Source organism: Enhydra lutris, unplaced genomic scaffold, assembly GCF_002288905.1.
Source record: "Enhydra lutris kenyoni isolate GAN:26980312 unplaced genomic scaffold, ASM228890v2 scaffoldscaffold12, whole genome shotgun sequence".
NCBI lineage: Eukaryota > Metazoa > Chordata > Mammalia > Carnivora > Mustelidae > Enhydra > Enhydra lutris.
Window position 1 is genome coordinate 51811085 of NW_019154096.1, and position 17259 is coordinate 51828343.

At 44.4% G+C, this 17259-nt stretch overlaps 1 protein-coding gene across 1 annotated transcript in view; it reads left to right on the forward strand.

Annotated features, from left to right (window-relative positions):
* LOC111145237 (cyclin and CBS domain divalent metal cation transport mediator 1) overlaps positions 1-17259 on the forward strand; it is a 57398-nt gene that overhangs the window by 11532 nt on the left and 28607 nt on the right. The window contains 2 exon segments of the mRNA XM_022500009.1: positions 12763-12906; positions 16029-16169. Of these exon segments, the coding sequence (XP_022355717.1) occupies positions 12763-12906; positions 16029-16169 (285 nt within the window).

Below are 17259 nucleotides of genomic sequence, written 5' to 3' on the forward strand. Positions count from 1 at the left end.
TTAAAGATTTTATTTATTTGACAGAGAGAGATCACAAGTAGGCAGAGAGGCAGGCGGGGAGGGGGGGAAGCAGGCTCCCCGCTGAGCAGTGAAGCCCTATGCAGGGCTCAATCCCAGGACCCTGGGATCATGACCTGAACTGAAGACAGAAGCTTTAACCCACTGAGCCACCCAGGCACCCCGAGCCTTTTTTTAATAGAGAAAAGGACTGTTTTGTCTTCCCAAATCAAGGTGGTGGCTATAGGACTGGTAAGTAGGGTAACATTTTTGTGTTTCTCTTCCTGATTTGATACAAAGTAATTTGATTTGATTGTATATATAAAAAAGAAATCTAGCATGTGTCATGGCATCTTTTTCTCATCTTATTCCAACAGAATTCTTCAATACTAAGAAATAAACATTAGGAGTTCACAACCCTTTGTAAGCACAAGAGGCTATAACTGTGAGCCCTGTTAAAATTCTGGTGTATCATCACCAAGAATCATCCTATAAAACCAAACTGTTTTAATGTAGCCCAAAAGTGTTTAGACTTCTAAAAGTAGAGAATTTTAGGGGTGCCTGGGTGGCTCAGTTCGTTAAGTGTCTGACTCTTGACTTCTGCTCAGGTCGTGATCTCAGGTGTGGAGCCTGCTTAAGATTCTCTCTCTCTCCCTCTGCTCCCCCACACCCCCAAAGTAGAGAATTTTGCCAGAAAAGGCTCCTTGGAGGTCACCCGGTCCCATCTTTTAATTTTAAGGTGGAGGAAACTGAGGCCCAGAAAAGACAAATAATAAAAATAGCAATGATAATCCCTTATAGTTAATCTTTACATTTGCAAAGAACTTCCCCAAACAGTTAACTCATTTTGTACCACCATGCTTGTGAAATCGGTAGTATTTTTTCCCTTATCGTATATGAGGCACCTGCAATCTGGAGACATGAGTGTCCTGCTCAATGTTAGTGACTGAGGCAGAATCAGAAGCCACATCTATGACTTGCTGCCTCAGGCCATGGAGCCACAGACCAAGTCCTGGACACATGGACTCAGATCCCAGCTTCTTTGTTTACTAGTTGTGTACTAGGGCAGGTGATTCTGCCACTCTGACTGAGGCTTATCTCCCTTCCCCAAGTGGGAATAATGATACTATATTTTAAGTTTACTGCAAAGGCTAACAATAATGCCTGTATACTATACCACATTCAGGACACTCCACCATTTGCCTCCTACCTTACTGATCTAATGACACCTATTGTATCTAGTTAATCATTTAGTATAACAGGTGCATTCTTGGATCCACCCCATGTAAATGTGACTGGACATAATAAACAGAAGTGAGAGCTATTTACTTTGGACAGTGACTATTTCTGAGTCTCCATTTTCTCATTCATATCTTAGTAGTAACAATCCCCATTTGGCAGAGATATGATGAAGACTAGAGGTTAATGTGTGCACCAATAGGTATGGCAGTTACTCCTAGGACAAAAACTGGAAAATGGGGTGAATGTTGACCTGGGCTCACAGGAGTCAGCTTGGTTCAGATCAGAACCGGGGAGAATGCTGGAGTAGCTGTCGGCTATCTTTACCAGAATAAGAACTGTCAAAAGGATGGGTTTTAAGGTCACCTCCAGAGTCTGGCTTACTTAAATAGAGCCCCTGAGTGCCACATCTCTCTCCTCCCTGGGACTAGCCTAGCTTGGCCAGAGCCTCTGAACTGGCCTAGAACCGTATGATCTTTAGACAACTTAGGCGAGGCCTATTTGCCTTTCAGTGTCTTTCCTCATGTCTGAGGTTGGTTCATGGCCTGCAAAAGTCACCATCAGTCAAAGCTTAGCCAGATCACTCTGGGTCATCACAGCGATTTTTTTAAGCTGATGATCCTGGTTATGTTTAGCCTGAACCTAGAGAGAGACAAGCTAGCCCCATGGGCTGCCTCTAAGACCAGCTCTGAGTCTGAGAAGCCTGAAGCTCAAGGATCTAGTCTCATTTAGTTGTCTTGAAGCTTTCCCCAAACCCCAGGTGGGTGGGTCCTATTCAGCTCCCTGAGCTCGAATATGGGCTCTACCATTCATTAGCTGAATATCCTTGGACCAATTATTGTTTGGGGAATAAACACAATCCATTTTGGTAGAGTAGTGGGAAAGAAGGCAAGATATATACTGAAAAAACCATGGAGGCCTTTAATGATAGTGAGAAGACTTCAGATATGATCCTTCCTGGTAACTGGTACATGTTACTGAAGTGGGGAATAAGCTCATGAATGCTGTTTGGGGGCAATCAGTCTAGTTTTGGTGGATAGAATGGATTGGAGCTGGAGAGACCAAAAGGAGGACTGGTTAGGATATCAGCGCAATTGTCCAAGATGTGATGAGGACATGGAAATTAAGGACTGTGCACTTGCAACTGGAATGGAGAAAACCTCTGAGATTTCATTACCTTCTATACATTCCTTCTCAGGCTCCTTTACTGGTTCCTCCTACATCATATTCACTGATACATCCTCAAGCACTTGGAGCAGGGCCTACCCATATCAGATGCTCAAGTATTTGTTGCATGAATGTTCTATGACCTCTAAATTTTGGAACACCCCAGGGCTCAGAAATGGATCTCTTTGTCTAGTCTCACCCCCATGATTATTTTATTCATTCTCCCAAAGTTATAATCAACTCTGGACTTATATTCCCAGCTTGTACTTGACATTCCACTTGGAGGTCTGAAAGACATCCCAAACTTCAACTGTCCAAAACTGACCTTCTGCTGTGGGTGCCAAACTGACTCCTCGTGTAATATTTCCAAACTCTGTAAATTGCAGTTTCATTCTTGTTGCTACTTGGGCCCAAACTTCCCTTTTGCTCTTGTTCCACATCCAATCCCTCATGTAGGCTCTGCTTTCAACAGGTCTAGAGAGCCTGCTTACATCTCACCACTTCCCCTGCTACCTACCATCCAAGCCACCATCCATCTCTCACTTAAATGACTGCCAGAGCTTCATATGAGGTCTCTGTGCTTTCTTCCACCTCTGCCCACTTTGTATCCATTCTTAAGACAACAGCTAGAAAGAGTCTTTTAAAACATAAGTCAGATCACATCACTCTTTTGTCAAAAAAACAAACATACACACACACAGACATGCACACAAGAAACTGTACAATGGCTTCATCTCGCTCAAAGAACCAAGTCCTAACAAAGGCCTTCCAGGCTTTTTCACACATGCACCAACCACCTCTTACTTCCCTGATCTTGACTCTTACTACTGTCCTCTCCCACACCCAGCAGCCACCCTCCTGGCATCCTTGCTATTCCTTAAGCACACCAATAATACTAAGGACCTTTGCTTCTTGTTCTATTGCAAAAGTTGTCCCTGAGATACCCACAGGGCTCCCCACCCCACTGCCTTCAGATCTTTACTCAAATACCACCTTCTCGGGGAGTTCACCCCTGCCCTCCCTTACCTAAAATTGTAACACTCACATACTTCCTCATTGCCTTTTCCTCTTAGAACTATGATGCAGATTTTACATATTTATCTGGCTTATTATCTCTCACCCCAAGTTACTAGAATGTAAGCTACAGAAGGGAAATGATTTTGTCCATTGTGTTTATTGCTGAATTTCTAGAACAGTGCTTGGTACATAGTAGGCACTTAATAAATACTTGTTGATGAAATGAAGGAAGAAAAGAGGAATTGCAAGCATGTGGGGATTTTGTTTCCTAGTAGGAACAAAGGAAAAGAAAGTAAAAAGTAACTCCTGAGTGATGACCCTGAGTAACTAGAAGGTTGATAGTGCCACTTACTATAGTGAAGGGGCAAGAACGAGGATAGTGGCCCTTGAAAATCATGTGATCCTATTGTGATAAGTGATTCTGACAAGACAAGGAGAATACTCAGGCAAAATGTTTAAAACGGGATGGGAGAGGAGTGCCTGGGTGGCTCAGTCGTTAAGCGTCTGCCTTCAGCTCAGGTCATGATCTGGATTGAGCACCACATCAGGCTCCCTGCTCAACAGGGAGCCTGCTTCTCCTTTCCCACTCCTCCTACTTGTATCCCCTCTCTTGCTGTCTCTCTGTCTTTCAAATAAATAAATAGAATCTATTAAAAAAAAAAAAACAGGATGGGAAGTCAAACTAGACACTGATGCTGGCATATAAATTTAGCCCTCAGGGGCGAAGTAGGGGTGATATTTAAAGTGATGGGCTCTACTGGGATCTGTAATCAAGAAAAGGGGAGCAGAGGATCAAGGACTGGAGAAGAGGCTCTTAACTGTGCAGTAGAGTCACCTGAAGAAGCTTTAAACATCCCAGTGCCTGGACTGTACCCCAGGCCAGTTAGATCAGAACTTCTGCAAGTGGCACACAGGTAATCAACAGGTTTTAAAGCTCCCCAGGTGACTCCCACTTGCAGCCAGGGTTGAGAATCTGAGCTAGAGCCTTTGAGATGTATTTACCTTTAGGTGAGGTTGAAGGAATCCACAGTGGAAACAGAAACATGTCAGTCATAAGGGTGGGAAGAAAACCAGGGTCCTGACCAGTTCTTCTCAGACCCAGATGTGCATAAGAATCACCTGAAAATCCTGAGGACATGCAGATTCTGACTCAGATGGCAGGGATGGGGCTGAGCTGCCACGGCTCTCACGAGCCTCCCAGTAATGCCAAGTCTTCGTCCGTGGGCTCCACGTGGAGTAGCAGGTGTCAGAAGTAGAGCTTCTCAAACTTCAGTGTGCGTGAGTCACCTGGGATATCACTGAAACAGCTGTGTGGGCCGCACCTCCCCCACCAAGTCCTGATTCTGTGTGTCAGAGGTGGTACCTGAGAACCGGCATTTTGAACAAGTGCCCCGGTGAGGCTCAGTGGTGCTGCTCCCAGGAACACACTGGAGTTCAGACACTCCGGGTAGAGGGTTCTCAAGACCAAAGTAAGAAAGAAGAGGCACTCAGTGCTGCCTACTAAATGAATGAGAGATGCTGCAGGGACACCAGGGAGAATAAAAAGATAGCAAATGTCAATGTATTTCACAAGGTGAAGGTCATAAGAGAAGCAAAACCCATAAAACCATAAAATGAATTCTGCTTTCCTTAGTTCTCTGTTTCCAAGCAATTATGCTTTTGTCTTAGCTTCTAAATTTTATCTTGGGAACAGTTACCTTAGCAAAGTGCTGTAGCTATTTTTGAAAGAGAAAGGAAGCAAATCAATTATTTGCCCCCCTTTTTTTTCAAGGCATATACTAACAAAGGTCTTAGGAGGTCTTCTCTGTGATGTACCTAAACCATCTAGATACTATATTTACTAAAAACCCTTAGGGAATATTTCCAATTCTTCCAACACTAAAATATAGTTGTGGTATTGCCACCTCTTACTGACTTACTTACTGATGCTCTAATATATCCCGTTAGATTGCAGTAGCATTCCCCACCCCAAGTGTGAAAACCCAAATTTGTCTCCAGGCATTGTCAAATGTCCCCTGGCGGGGGCGGGGGGGGGGGGGGGCAATGAATCAACCCAGTTGAGAACCATTGCTTTAAAAGCAATGCTTGAAAACCTAGTTGCCCTTCTAAGAAATGTGACGTGCAGTTTGGGTGTGTTGATGCCTGTGGTGATGAGATAGGTTACTTCCAGAAACCAGTACTAGAACCATCCTTTGGATTTGGGGGACAAGAGAAGTGACTGGTTTGATTTTCAGTAGTGGGAAATTTTATTGATCTGAGTGAGGCATACCAAGAACCTAACCGATAGTGCAGTACCTCAAGCTTGTCTCAGAGGTGATTGGTACAAAAGCTATAAGCAACCCCTTTTCAAGCACAGCGTTAAACAGTCAACACTCACTCTCTGCCCAGTGTCAAACCAAATGCCATAACCACCACACATATGAGAGAGCACACACATCAGCTTGCTACTACAGCTACACTTTGTTCCAGGAGGTTCTTTTCTGTCTTAAGTACTGAGCATCTGGCAACTTAAACCAGGTGCACCAAAGGGACCAGGATTTTACTAGACATCTCAGTGCTTGTTTTTCTTCCTCATTAGTAAGTCATCCGACAAATAACCAGAGTGCCAGAGACTACCCATAAACCAGTGGTTTTCAAACTTTAGCCTGCATCTAAACTAGCTGTTGAGCTTATTAAAATCACAGATCACTGGGCACAACCCCTGAGATTCTGATTTACTAGGGGTGGCGTGGGCCCTGAGAATTAGCATTTCTAACTAAGTTCTCTAGTGCTGCTGATGCTGCTGGTCCAGGGAGCACACTCTGAGAACTGTGACTATAAACCAAGTAGTAGTTCTCAGCCTTGGCTGAGCATTAGCATCCCCTGGGGAATGTTCTAAACTATTGATGCCATGGCCCCACCCCAAATGGTTGACATCAGGATCTCTGGGTGTGAGATCCAGTCTTTAATTTTTTTTTAAAGATTTTATTTATTTATTTGACAGAGATCACAAGTAGGCAGAGAGGCAGGCAGAGAGAGAGGAGGAAGCAGGCTCCCCACCGAGCAGAGAGCCCGATTCGGGGCTCGATCCCAGGACCCTGGGATCATGACCCGAGCCGAAGGCAGAAGCTTTAACCCACTGAGCCACCCAGGCACCCTGGGATACAGTCTTTAGAACATCAAAGCTTCTCAGATGATCCTATTGTACCTCCAGTGTTGTCAACTATTGAACTAGTGAAATGCATTCCAAGGGATTGGCCTTGGAGGGTCTTATGTTTAATGGAGGGCTATAATATGACTTAATCCCAGATAAGTGTGACTGACCCCATTGAGGACTGAGTTCCAATCAAAACATCCTAATGCTGTGGTCCAAGCAAGACTCTGGCCATAGGAGTGTCTCAGTAGGGTGTGGACAGCATTAAAGTTAGAGACTCTAAATCAGAGGCTGAGAGAAATTAGCCCAGGCTGGAGGGAAGCAAACCAAGGCTTAAGGAGCTCACAGCTGCCAGATGCCAGGAAAGGCATGTTGGCAAGTCAGACCATCAGGATAGAGTTGGGCCTTCTGAGGAGACCAGACACCAGGAACATGGCAGGGATTCAAGCCAGAGGACAGAGTGTCTATAGTTAGTTCAAAAGTAGAACACCAGTAAACCCAGAATAAAATATACTCTTTACAACAGAGACAAATGTAGCCTTAACTTTTAGAAAGTACATTGCCATAAAATCCCTGTGTCTGGATCGTTCAACTCCCTCCCAAATTTCCCATCTGTTGGTGCCACAGTAGTGTGGTCCAAGGACATAGTACCTCATAAAGCAGTAGCATTCACAAGTTTTCTATGTAAAACATTACCTCTTGCCTCATTATGTCTTAAAGAGATCTTTGTTCTTAGATTCTTTCTTCCCAACTGTGACAAAAACCCTCATCCCTGCTTGCCTTCTCCACCACCACAGAAATTGACAAGATGGTGCCCTCTCCCCCGTTCCTATTCTCCTGATGGCTTCGCCTCTGTCTGCTTTTTGGTCTCTGCCACAACCTAGAGCACAAAATGACAAGTGCTCTAAACTAGCATTTGACCAGCATCACCACCTGTGTCCAAACCAGTATTGCTCTTGTATTTCAACCTATTCTTTTTTTATGAAACCAGTCCTATTTTTACTCACCCACTGACTTCCTGCTCATTCAAGCACCGGTTCTTTTTTATTTTTTTCCAATTGGCTTTAATAACAACTTTATTGAGATAAAATTCAAATACCATAAAATTCACCCTTTTAAGGTATACAATTCAGTGGGCCATCAGTTGTGCAACCATCACTACCCAATTCTAGAACATTTCATCAACTCCAAAAGAAACCCTGCAGTTTTTCCCCATCCCTTTCTTCCCCTAGCTCCTGGCAATCACTAATCTACTTTCTTTCTGTATAGATTAGCCTATTCTAGACATTTCATGTAAATGGAATCATACAAGGTGTGTCTTCTTGGGTCTAGCTTCTTTCATTCAGTATAATGTTTTCAGAGTTTGTCTATGTTGTAACATGTACCCCTACTTCATTCCCTTTTTATGGCCAGATAATATTGCATTGTCTGGATATACCACATATTATTCATCCTTTCATCAGTTGATGCCCTTTTGGATTGTTTTGATGGTTTAGCTATTAAGAATAATATGAACCTAAAAAAAAAATATGAACCTTTCTGTACACATTTTGGGGAGGACATATGCTTTCAGTTTGCATGGGGTTTACCGAAGTATGGGTATACACCCATATATGGATTCGGTAGAATTGCTGAATCATATGATAAATTACGTTTAATATTTTGAGAAACTACAAAACTTTTCCAAAGCAGGTAACTCATTTTATAATCCCACCAACAATGTCTAAGGGTTCCAGTTTATCCACATTCATATCAACGTTTGTTACTAACTTTTTTATTATTGCTGTTCTGGTGGGTGTGATGTGGTATCTCCTTAGGGTTCTGATTTGCATTCCCCTAATGATGAAGATGCTAAGCATCTCTTCGTGTGCTTATTGGCCACTTGTATATCTTCCTCAATAACTGTCTAGTTCCATTTTTTGCCCACTTTTTAATTGAGTTGTGTTTTTATGAGTTGTAAATTTTCTTTATATATTCTGGATACAAGCTCCCTATCAGATATAGGATTTGCTGGTAGTCCGTTAAATACGTTCTCAAAGCATTCTAAAGTCCAGTTGATCTATTTTTTTCTTGGTTGCTTGTGCTTGTGGTGTCTTATAAATATAATATATAAAATATAAATATAGAAAATATAAAAAAATATTTTCTACTCCAAGGTCACAAAGATTTACTCCTACGTTTTCTTCTAAGAGTTTTATAGTTTTCACTCATACATTTAGGCATTTGATCCATTTTGAGTTAACTTTTGTGTACAGTGCGAGGTAGGCATCCAGCTTCATTCCTTTGCATATGGATATCCATTTGTCACCCACTAGCTATGGAGCTCTTACTCTGGGCCATGTTCTATGCTTAGATTCTGGGGAAATGGAGGTTAAGTAGAACATAGCTATTGCCCCTCAGAGAGCTTGCCATTTAGGAGGGGAAATCACAATAGTGTGGTGAAATTATGCCTGGCTCCTGGAGAAGATATAGCAAATTGTAGCTGTGATGATGATGCTGATGATGATAATAATGATAATAATAATGGCTATTATTGTTGTTATAAATGCCAAAGAGAGACCTGTACAAAGTGCTGTGGTGGGAAGGAGTGACCATATTGTCCACGTCTCAAGACTGGCTTCACTGGGAGCCAACCCCCACCCTTCGGAGGCCTAGAGGGGTACAGGGAGATGGGTCTCTTAAAGGGCAACCTTTTTGAGAGAAGATGGACCTCAGGTCTGTGTGTCATGAGCACAGCTGGTTTCTGATGTTATGCGATTTCTGATTCCTATTTCAGTCTGTACCCAAGAAAGAACAACTTCCTTCATTTGTCTGATAGATCTCTCTAGGCATTTGAGGAGATCAGAAAGGCTGATTGTGAATTACAAAATATTTCTAATAGATTATGTAAGTGTATTGTCTTGAATATTATAGTTAGGATTTAATATCTCTATTCCCTAGTGCTCACAGAGTGGATATCCTCAAACTGACCTTATGAAATGTAGACCAATGGCTGATTTTCACACAGAGGGTATGGCCCTCTGTGAAGCATCATAAAATGTTCATTTATTTAATCCCATTATATGAACTAATCTCTTAGTGGCAGAAATATGGCTCTATTATATATATTCTAAGCTCCACACTATAGAAATTATCCAATTACAGAAAATAATTTTAAGAAATCACTTCTCCAAGAGTGCTGTTATACTAGTCTTTTGTCATCTGTAAGCACATGTTAGCAGGAAAGTGAGAACAGGTGCCATAAGTTTTAGAACAATGTGTTGAGGAAAAACCCTTTAAATTGAGCACATTCTAACAACATAATCTAATTTAAGCTACAAAATACAGTTGCAGTTGTTCCAAAGAAGGATTATTTTAGAACCACTGATGTAGAGTTTAAATTTTAACTTAAATACATTGTATTTTATCAAAAAATAAAGGTTTTAGTGTCTGGTTTTAATATCATCTATTGTATCAACTATGGATGTTTGTTCATTTTAGTTCAGTTCATCAGGCACGTATTTGGCCTCCTGTTATCCGGAGGGTACCCTATCTTAGTGTATATCCTGAAGGAGCTTATGGCCTAAGGAAGAAACATTGTCCAGTAGATGACACACACACTGCTAGTTAGAGAAGCAGCAGATTGGGACAAATGCTCTAATGGAGTTATCACGGGTTTTGAAACACAGGCAAGGAGAGATTGGTTCAGATTCAGAATGAGGCAAATCTGGTAGGACTTTCTTGAGGATCTGGCCCCTGAGCTGGAACTTGGAGAGTGGAGATGGAGGGGGAGGGGCTGGAGGGCACAAAGCCTTAGAAAGTACACATGGACAAGGTCAGGGAGGTGAAGGTAACATGGCACACATGGCGTATTGAATGAGTAGGGGATGGAGCGGGGCATTTTGCCATCTTGATAATACCAAACCCATGAGTCTCGATTTGATTCTATGCATACTATGGACACTTTGAGGGTTTTTGAGCAGGCCAGTAGAATGAACAGACCAGTCAGGAGATAGTCAAAGGACAGAATGAAGGTGGAAAAGAAATGAGAGACCATTCTTGAATGAGACAAATCCCATCTTTCCAGTTAAAATTCCCGATAGGTACCTATCCTGTGATTTGAAGTATCTGATACAGAGGTTCACGTGTATAATTTTAATGGTTAGTTATGCCTCCAGCAAGCTGACTACTCCTTTTTACTCTGATATTTTTAGCAATGGCCACGCTTATAATGGGTAACACTGATAAAGCATGAACTTCCCTTTTTTTTCCCCCTTTTTTTTTTCAGGCAAGAATAAATTCTAAGTCAGTACCCTAGATTTTTCCCCTTTAATGTCTCTCACCCAAGGAAAAGAACAACTCACATTTGCATTTTAGAAACAGGAAGAGGAAATGTGTTCATCAGCAGATAGGAACAAACGAAGGTGAAGCAGGAATGCAGGACTGTTCGGTAAGACTCAGTCCCCACTTTAGGACTGAGTCCAGTAACCTGGGTTTGCAGTCCAGCTGTGCCACTTCCAGCCTATGTAACTTTAGGCATGTTACCTAACTCATTTGTGCCTCAGTCCTTTCATCTATAAAATGGGGATCATAATAATACTTGTCTCAGGTTGTTAGAAGGATTAGATGAGTTGGTACACACAAAGCCCTCCAAACAGTGCCTGACTCACAGTGAGAGTTCAGTACACGTTAACTATTATTATTCAGTTGTTGGACAATAAAGATTCCTGCCTGCCTGTGACCACTGTAGTTTACAAAAAGCACGTTCACGCACCCTCTAGGTCATCTGAGCCCCACAGTGACTATGGCTATTGGTTATCCTAGTTAACATTACCGCTCTCAAACCACCCCAAAACTTACAAGCATAAAGCTACCACCATTCTGTGAGGCTCACAGAAGCTCTGAGTCGGGAATTTGGATGAGGTCCAGCAGGACTTGCTTATCTCCGCTTCGCAGCATCTGTGCCCGCAGCCGGAGAAGGCTGAAGCAGCTGGGGAGGCCTCGAGTGGCTGGGGCTGGATCAGCCGAGGCTGCGGATCCTCTGCCAACACAGCTTCTCCCCCTCACCTGTCTGGCAGTGTGGTGGGATGGCTGGAAGGCCAGGCTCAGCTGGAACTGTCACCTAAGCACTTAGACTTGCATGTGCCTCTCCATCACGGTGGCCTCAGGCTTCCTGGAGCATTTCTCTAGCAGAAGCCGCATGCCTTTTGTGACCCAGCCTCAGAAGCATCCATGCAGATGCATCCCTGGCCTCTGTTGGTTAAAGCAGTCACAGGTCCGCCCAGACTCAAGGGAAGGAGATATGAATCACACCTTTCAGTAGGAGGTGTATCAAAGAATTGGGGGCCAAGTTATAAAATCACCATACTGGTATTATTCCCTAATGCTAGATGAGAAAACAGAGACTCAGTAGAGGTTAAACGATTTGCCTAGGGTCATTTGCACAGAGAGTAACTGGGATAGTTATGGGGGAAATTTGGAGGAGGGAAAAAGATGGCTAACCTACTTCTTTTGATTCCAAATTCTCATTCTTTCAATTAAATTATTCATCCTTGGGGCACCTGGGTGGCTCAGTGGGTTAAGCCTCTGCCTTCGGTTCAGGTCATGATCTCAGGGTCCTGGGATTGAGCCCCACATCGGGCTCTCTGCTCAGCAGGGAGCCTGCTTCCCCCTTCCCCTCTGCCTGCCTCTCTGCCTACTTGTGATCTCTCTGTCAAATTAAAAAAAAAAATTATTCATCCTCCTTCAGCTTAGATGTACTTGTTAATATGTGAAAGCTAAAAGAAAAAAGTTACCTGGCTTTGTGTTTATTAGGTAATTAATCTCTCTAGAAAAGAAAGAGATATAAAAGTATAAGGTTTGGATGTGCCTGGGTGGCTCAGTTGGTTAAGCATCTGCCTTCGGTTCAAGTCATGATCCCAGGGTCCTGGGATAGAGCCCCATGCCCGGCTCCCTGCTCAGCAGGGAGTCTGCTTCTCCCTCTCCCTCTGCCCCTCCTTCTGATTGCTCGTGTTCTCTCTCGCTCTCAAATAAGTAAATAAAATCTTTTTTTAAAAAAAGCATAAGATTTGCATTTGTAGGAGCTTATACACAAATTTCATATATTAAGTAGGTCCTCAGATGAGTTCAGTCCCAAGATTAGCCACAGAGCAACTTTGTATAATTTTCTCATAAGGAAAGATTTCTAAAAATATTCCAGATCCTTAACTGGAACTTGGTTTGTTCTCTAGGAAAATCTCACCTGGCCATTGTCCAGCGGGTGAACAATGAGGGAGAAGGAGACCCCTTCTATGAGGTGATGGGAATTGTCACCCTGGAGGACATCATAGAGGAGATCATTAAGTCGGAGATCCTGGATGAAACTGACCTCTACAGTAAGTACATGGCCTTGGCTCCTGTCCAAGGTCATCCCATTTCTTCTGAGATTCTCAGAGCTGGCTTAGTTTGACATACTGTGTGAAAGGATGTTGGGACAAGCCGATGCATTACTGAGTCAGCCCCCAAATATTAGGTGCTGGCACCTGGCTTGAGTCACTCTGAGTCACTGAGAACATGCTAGCTAAATGTTTGTCAGGAGGGAACCTTTGGGAACCAAGCCAAGAGTGAAAAGGAGACCTCCTGGCCTTAGGATGGAAAAGGAAGTAAAAGACAGAAAAATGTGCCTTGGGTGGCCACTCTGCCCTTGTTTCCCTCCCTCCCCCCAACCCGTGTTGTTTTGTTTTGGTTTTGTCTCTTCATCCATCTAAACGCAGACCCCAGCTGTCCCTGGGGTTGCCCTCACAGTCGGCCCACACCACAGCACCAGCGCGCGGCAGGGACTGACGTGAGACTGCCCACACACAGCCTAAGCCAAAGCCTTAAATACCTCTTTCTTTGATGCTGCTCTTCTCCCTCACAGCCCTGTTTCTCATTCTCCCTTCCCACCCCTGCCCTCCTACCTACTCCCGCTCTCAAGAACAATATGGACTCAATGCAGACAAGGACTGCTTTCGTTACTGAGCCTTATCAAAGCTTTGCTTGCAAACATTACAAAGGCTTGCTTTGTCTGTGGGATGAGAGTATCTAAATCTATGGGAGTCCCTAGGCCAGGAAGTGTTTCCTCCTCTGGATTTCACTTCTTGAGACAGCAGTCCCTTTTCCCTACCTCAGATAACTCATTCCATCAAGAAGACCCCTGTCCTTAGTTTGCTAGAAGCAGCCATTCAGAAACCAGCTCCCAGTACAAAGAACTTTAATGCCGGAAGGCAGTGAGTGGTGCAGAAAGACTACCGTCCCTTTAGAAGAGATCAAACCCCAAAGATGGATCAGGCCCTGACAAAATACAGTAAGAGTGTCACAGTATCTGGTATTGCTCTGATATCCTGGCCAGGCCCAATTTCTTCAAACAGGGGTTAACTTCTACACCCCACCCCCATTTCCTTCTTCCTCCACCCCTGCCTACGCTCTGATTTAGAATTCCCATCTATCTCAGTAGATCTGTTGGGGAAGGCAGTCACACTACCCTATTCATGGCTGATAGTAGTGATGGTAGTCTAAATGAACATGCTCTCAATGAATCTTGGAACACTGAAAAAATTTAAAATAAATAAATAAATAAATAAATGTGCTCCCCCTCCAGCATTTAACCACCTTAATTCCTATTAAAATAATAGGAAGGAAGACAGAAATGAGGAATGGTTCTCCAATGGTGAAATGTTAAGTGGCATTCTGGTAGAGGAGGGAGAGGGGATATTTAGGCAAACATGTCCTATAAAGCAGAGGGCTGCTCACCAGTGAGAGCAAAAGAATTGATCCCACACAAGTATCTGCTGCTCTCTTGCTGAGCAATCCTCTTTCTGAAGGAGAGGAGTAGGGCTTTCCTGCCCTTTATAAATAAGCTGCTGGTGTGATTCCGTAAGAGCTGTGAGAAGGCCAAGGAGCCAGGAATACGGTGTTTCTTCTCACTTGACCCTGACCCACAGGACAGCTGGGTCTGCCTCTTGCCACTCTTGCTACCTGAGCAAAAGGGGTGTTAAAGCAGCATCTCAGAGTCCAAGATAGACCCACAAGACCTCAGTACCATAGAAGGGCACCTTCTGTCTTCTAGAGGGAAACCCAAACAGTGGAGCTGAAGTGAGCTCCAAAACGAGAAGGAGAATACCAGGGAGCCAGATTCTAGGGGCCCGGTTCCTTGTTCCTAGGATTCATTCCCCTCGGTGTCCACTGTGTCCACTCAGTCTGCACTGAAATTCCCCCCAGCCCTGTTTGTCTCCAGGCCAAGTCTGGAGAAAACCCAAATCCCTTTCTCTGCTCCCCTTAGCACTGTGAAGTAGGCAAGACGTTTCAAAATCTTATTCAAAACTAAGGGAAAGCAAAAGACACCCGACCAAGGAAAACATTCCCCCTACCCGTAAGAAAATATTGTTTTTAGAACAAGCTTTAAAAAAAGAAGGGAGAGGGGCGCCTGGGTGGCTCAGTGGGTTGAGCCTCTGCCTTCAGCTCGGGTCATGATCTCAGGGTCCTGGGATTGAGTCCCGCATCCGGCTCTCTGCTTGCCAGGGAGCCTGCTTCCTCCTCTCTCTCTCTCTGCTTGCCTCTCTGCCTACTTGTGATCTCTCTCTGTCGAAAAAATAAATAAAATCTTTAAAAAAAATTTAAAAAAATAAAATAAAAAATAAAGAAAGAAGGGAGAAAAAGTTAAATTGGAAAGGGCAGACTTTCTTCATCAGTATCTCAGGCCATCTAAAGTTCCCCTAGGTTCTGCCTGAGGGCCCCCACCTAGAGAACCTGACTTTGTAAGTTACACGGCTGTGCCCATTCCTTCTCCTTTCTTCTTCCCTAGATTTTTTCCCCAATCCTCTGCCTGGGGCGAGGCTAGGGTTGAAGCAGGAGAATTGTGAGTGGAAGAGGAGGTGACCACCCAGGTTCCTTGGGTGACGTGCCTCAGATACTGCCCAGGGCGTGGTTTAAATCAGCAGGAAGAGACCTGGTGAACCCAGCTCTGGGGACAGGAGAAGGGCAAGAGATGGAAACCTCCTGGGCTCCACCAGCTCCCCTGATGCTGAGAAAGCTAGTCCCTCAGGCACAAATGCCATTTAGTAGGCACTTTACAGATGGTTCTGCTCAGAGTCTCAGAATAACTACAAGGGGATGAGCAGAAGCATTATTGCTACTTATGAACCTCATTGTGTAGATGAAAATGAGCACACACTCTGATGCCCAGAGAGGTTTCACAGCTGGTAAGGAAGGGAGCCACCACCAGAAACCTGCCCTCAGGGGCGCCAGGCCAGCCTTTCCCCTCTTCCACTCCACACCACCTCAGTGTAAATAGCCCTGAGACCTGGCAACATCACCCATCTTCTACCCCTTAGTAGCATCCTTCTGCTCCCCGGGAAAGAGAAGTTGTGAGGTCACCTACAGTTGACATGTCGCAGAAATTCATGGGATCCCAAAGGATCTATCTCCCATATGACTGTGGGAAGACTGATTCTGATATCTCCACTTTGTGACCCTGCAGCTGACAACCGGAAAAAGCAGAGGGTTCCACACAGGGAGAGGAAGCGGCACGACTTTTCCCTATTCAAGCTTTCTGACTCGGAGATGAGGGTGAAGATCTCTCCCCAGCTTCTGCTGGCCACACACCGCTTCATGGCCACAGGTATGACTCTGCCCCCCACCCCCTGCCTGCGTCTCCTCCCCAGACAAGGAAAGCAGAATCTGGAAGGTGAAACCCACACACCAATCACGTTAGTACCTCGCAACCTAATTCCAGTGCACAGCAGAGATGGAGAACCTCTGTTCCAGGGAGAGGGGATGCCGTAGGTTAGGCCACAGGAGGCCACATACTGTCCTGTTCAGCCCCAGGCCTGATCTTCTAGGACTGAAGTGAGTACAACTCAGCTCTGCTTTCCTCTCTTCTACTCAAGGAAAGAGCTAAAGAAACCACTGCTGCTCTCTTCCCTTCCTCCCCTTGCTTTCTGGCAGGAGCCTAAGGCCGAGCTCCATCTTGTTGGAGCTGGGGTGCCCCCCGAGGATTTGCTGAGGAAGGAAAGGCCTTGTCCTACCCAGCAAGGAGGCCTGGGGTTGGTACCCTCCCTGGACCACATAGGCTTGTGAGCTACACAAGTTTTTTTTGTTTTTTTTTTTTTTTAAGATTTTACTTATTTATTTGACAGAAAGAGAGAGATCACAAGTAGGCAGAGAGGCAGGCAGAGAGAGGGGGAAGCAGGCTCCCCAGTGAGCAAAGGCCAATGTGGGGCTCGATCCCAGGACCCTGGGATCATGACCTGAGCCGAAGGCAGAGGCTTTTACCCCCTGGGCCACCCAGGTGCCCCAAAAAGTGACTTTTCTTTTCTTTTCTTATTTAAGATATTTTAGTTATTTATTTGACAGAGAGAGAGATCACAAGTAGGCAGAGAGGCAGGCAGAGAGAGAGGGGGAAGCAGGCTCCCTGCAGAGCCGAGAGCCTGATGCAGGGCTCAATGCCAGGACCCTGAGATCATGACCTGAGCCAAAGGCAGAGGCTTACCCACTGAGCCACCCAGGCACCCCAGCTACACAAGTTCTTAAAATACAGAAGTCAATTGTAAATCTTGGAATCTTTAGGAAAAAAAAAAATGAAGATCCAAATACAAACTTCCCCTTCTTATAAAGAAGGTACTATTTGTCTTTGAACTTTCTAGTCTTCTCACCCAGGCCCAATTAAGGTGCTGACTTGGAACAGTAACACTCATGACTAAGTTCAATTG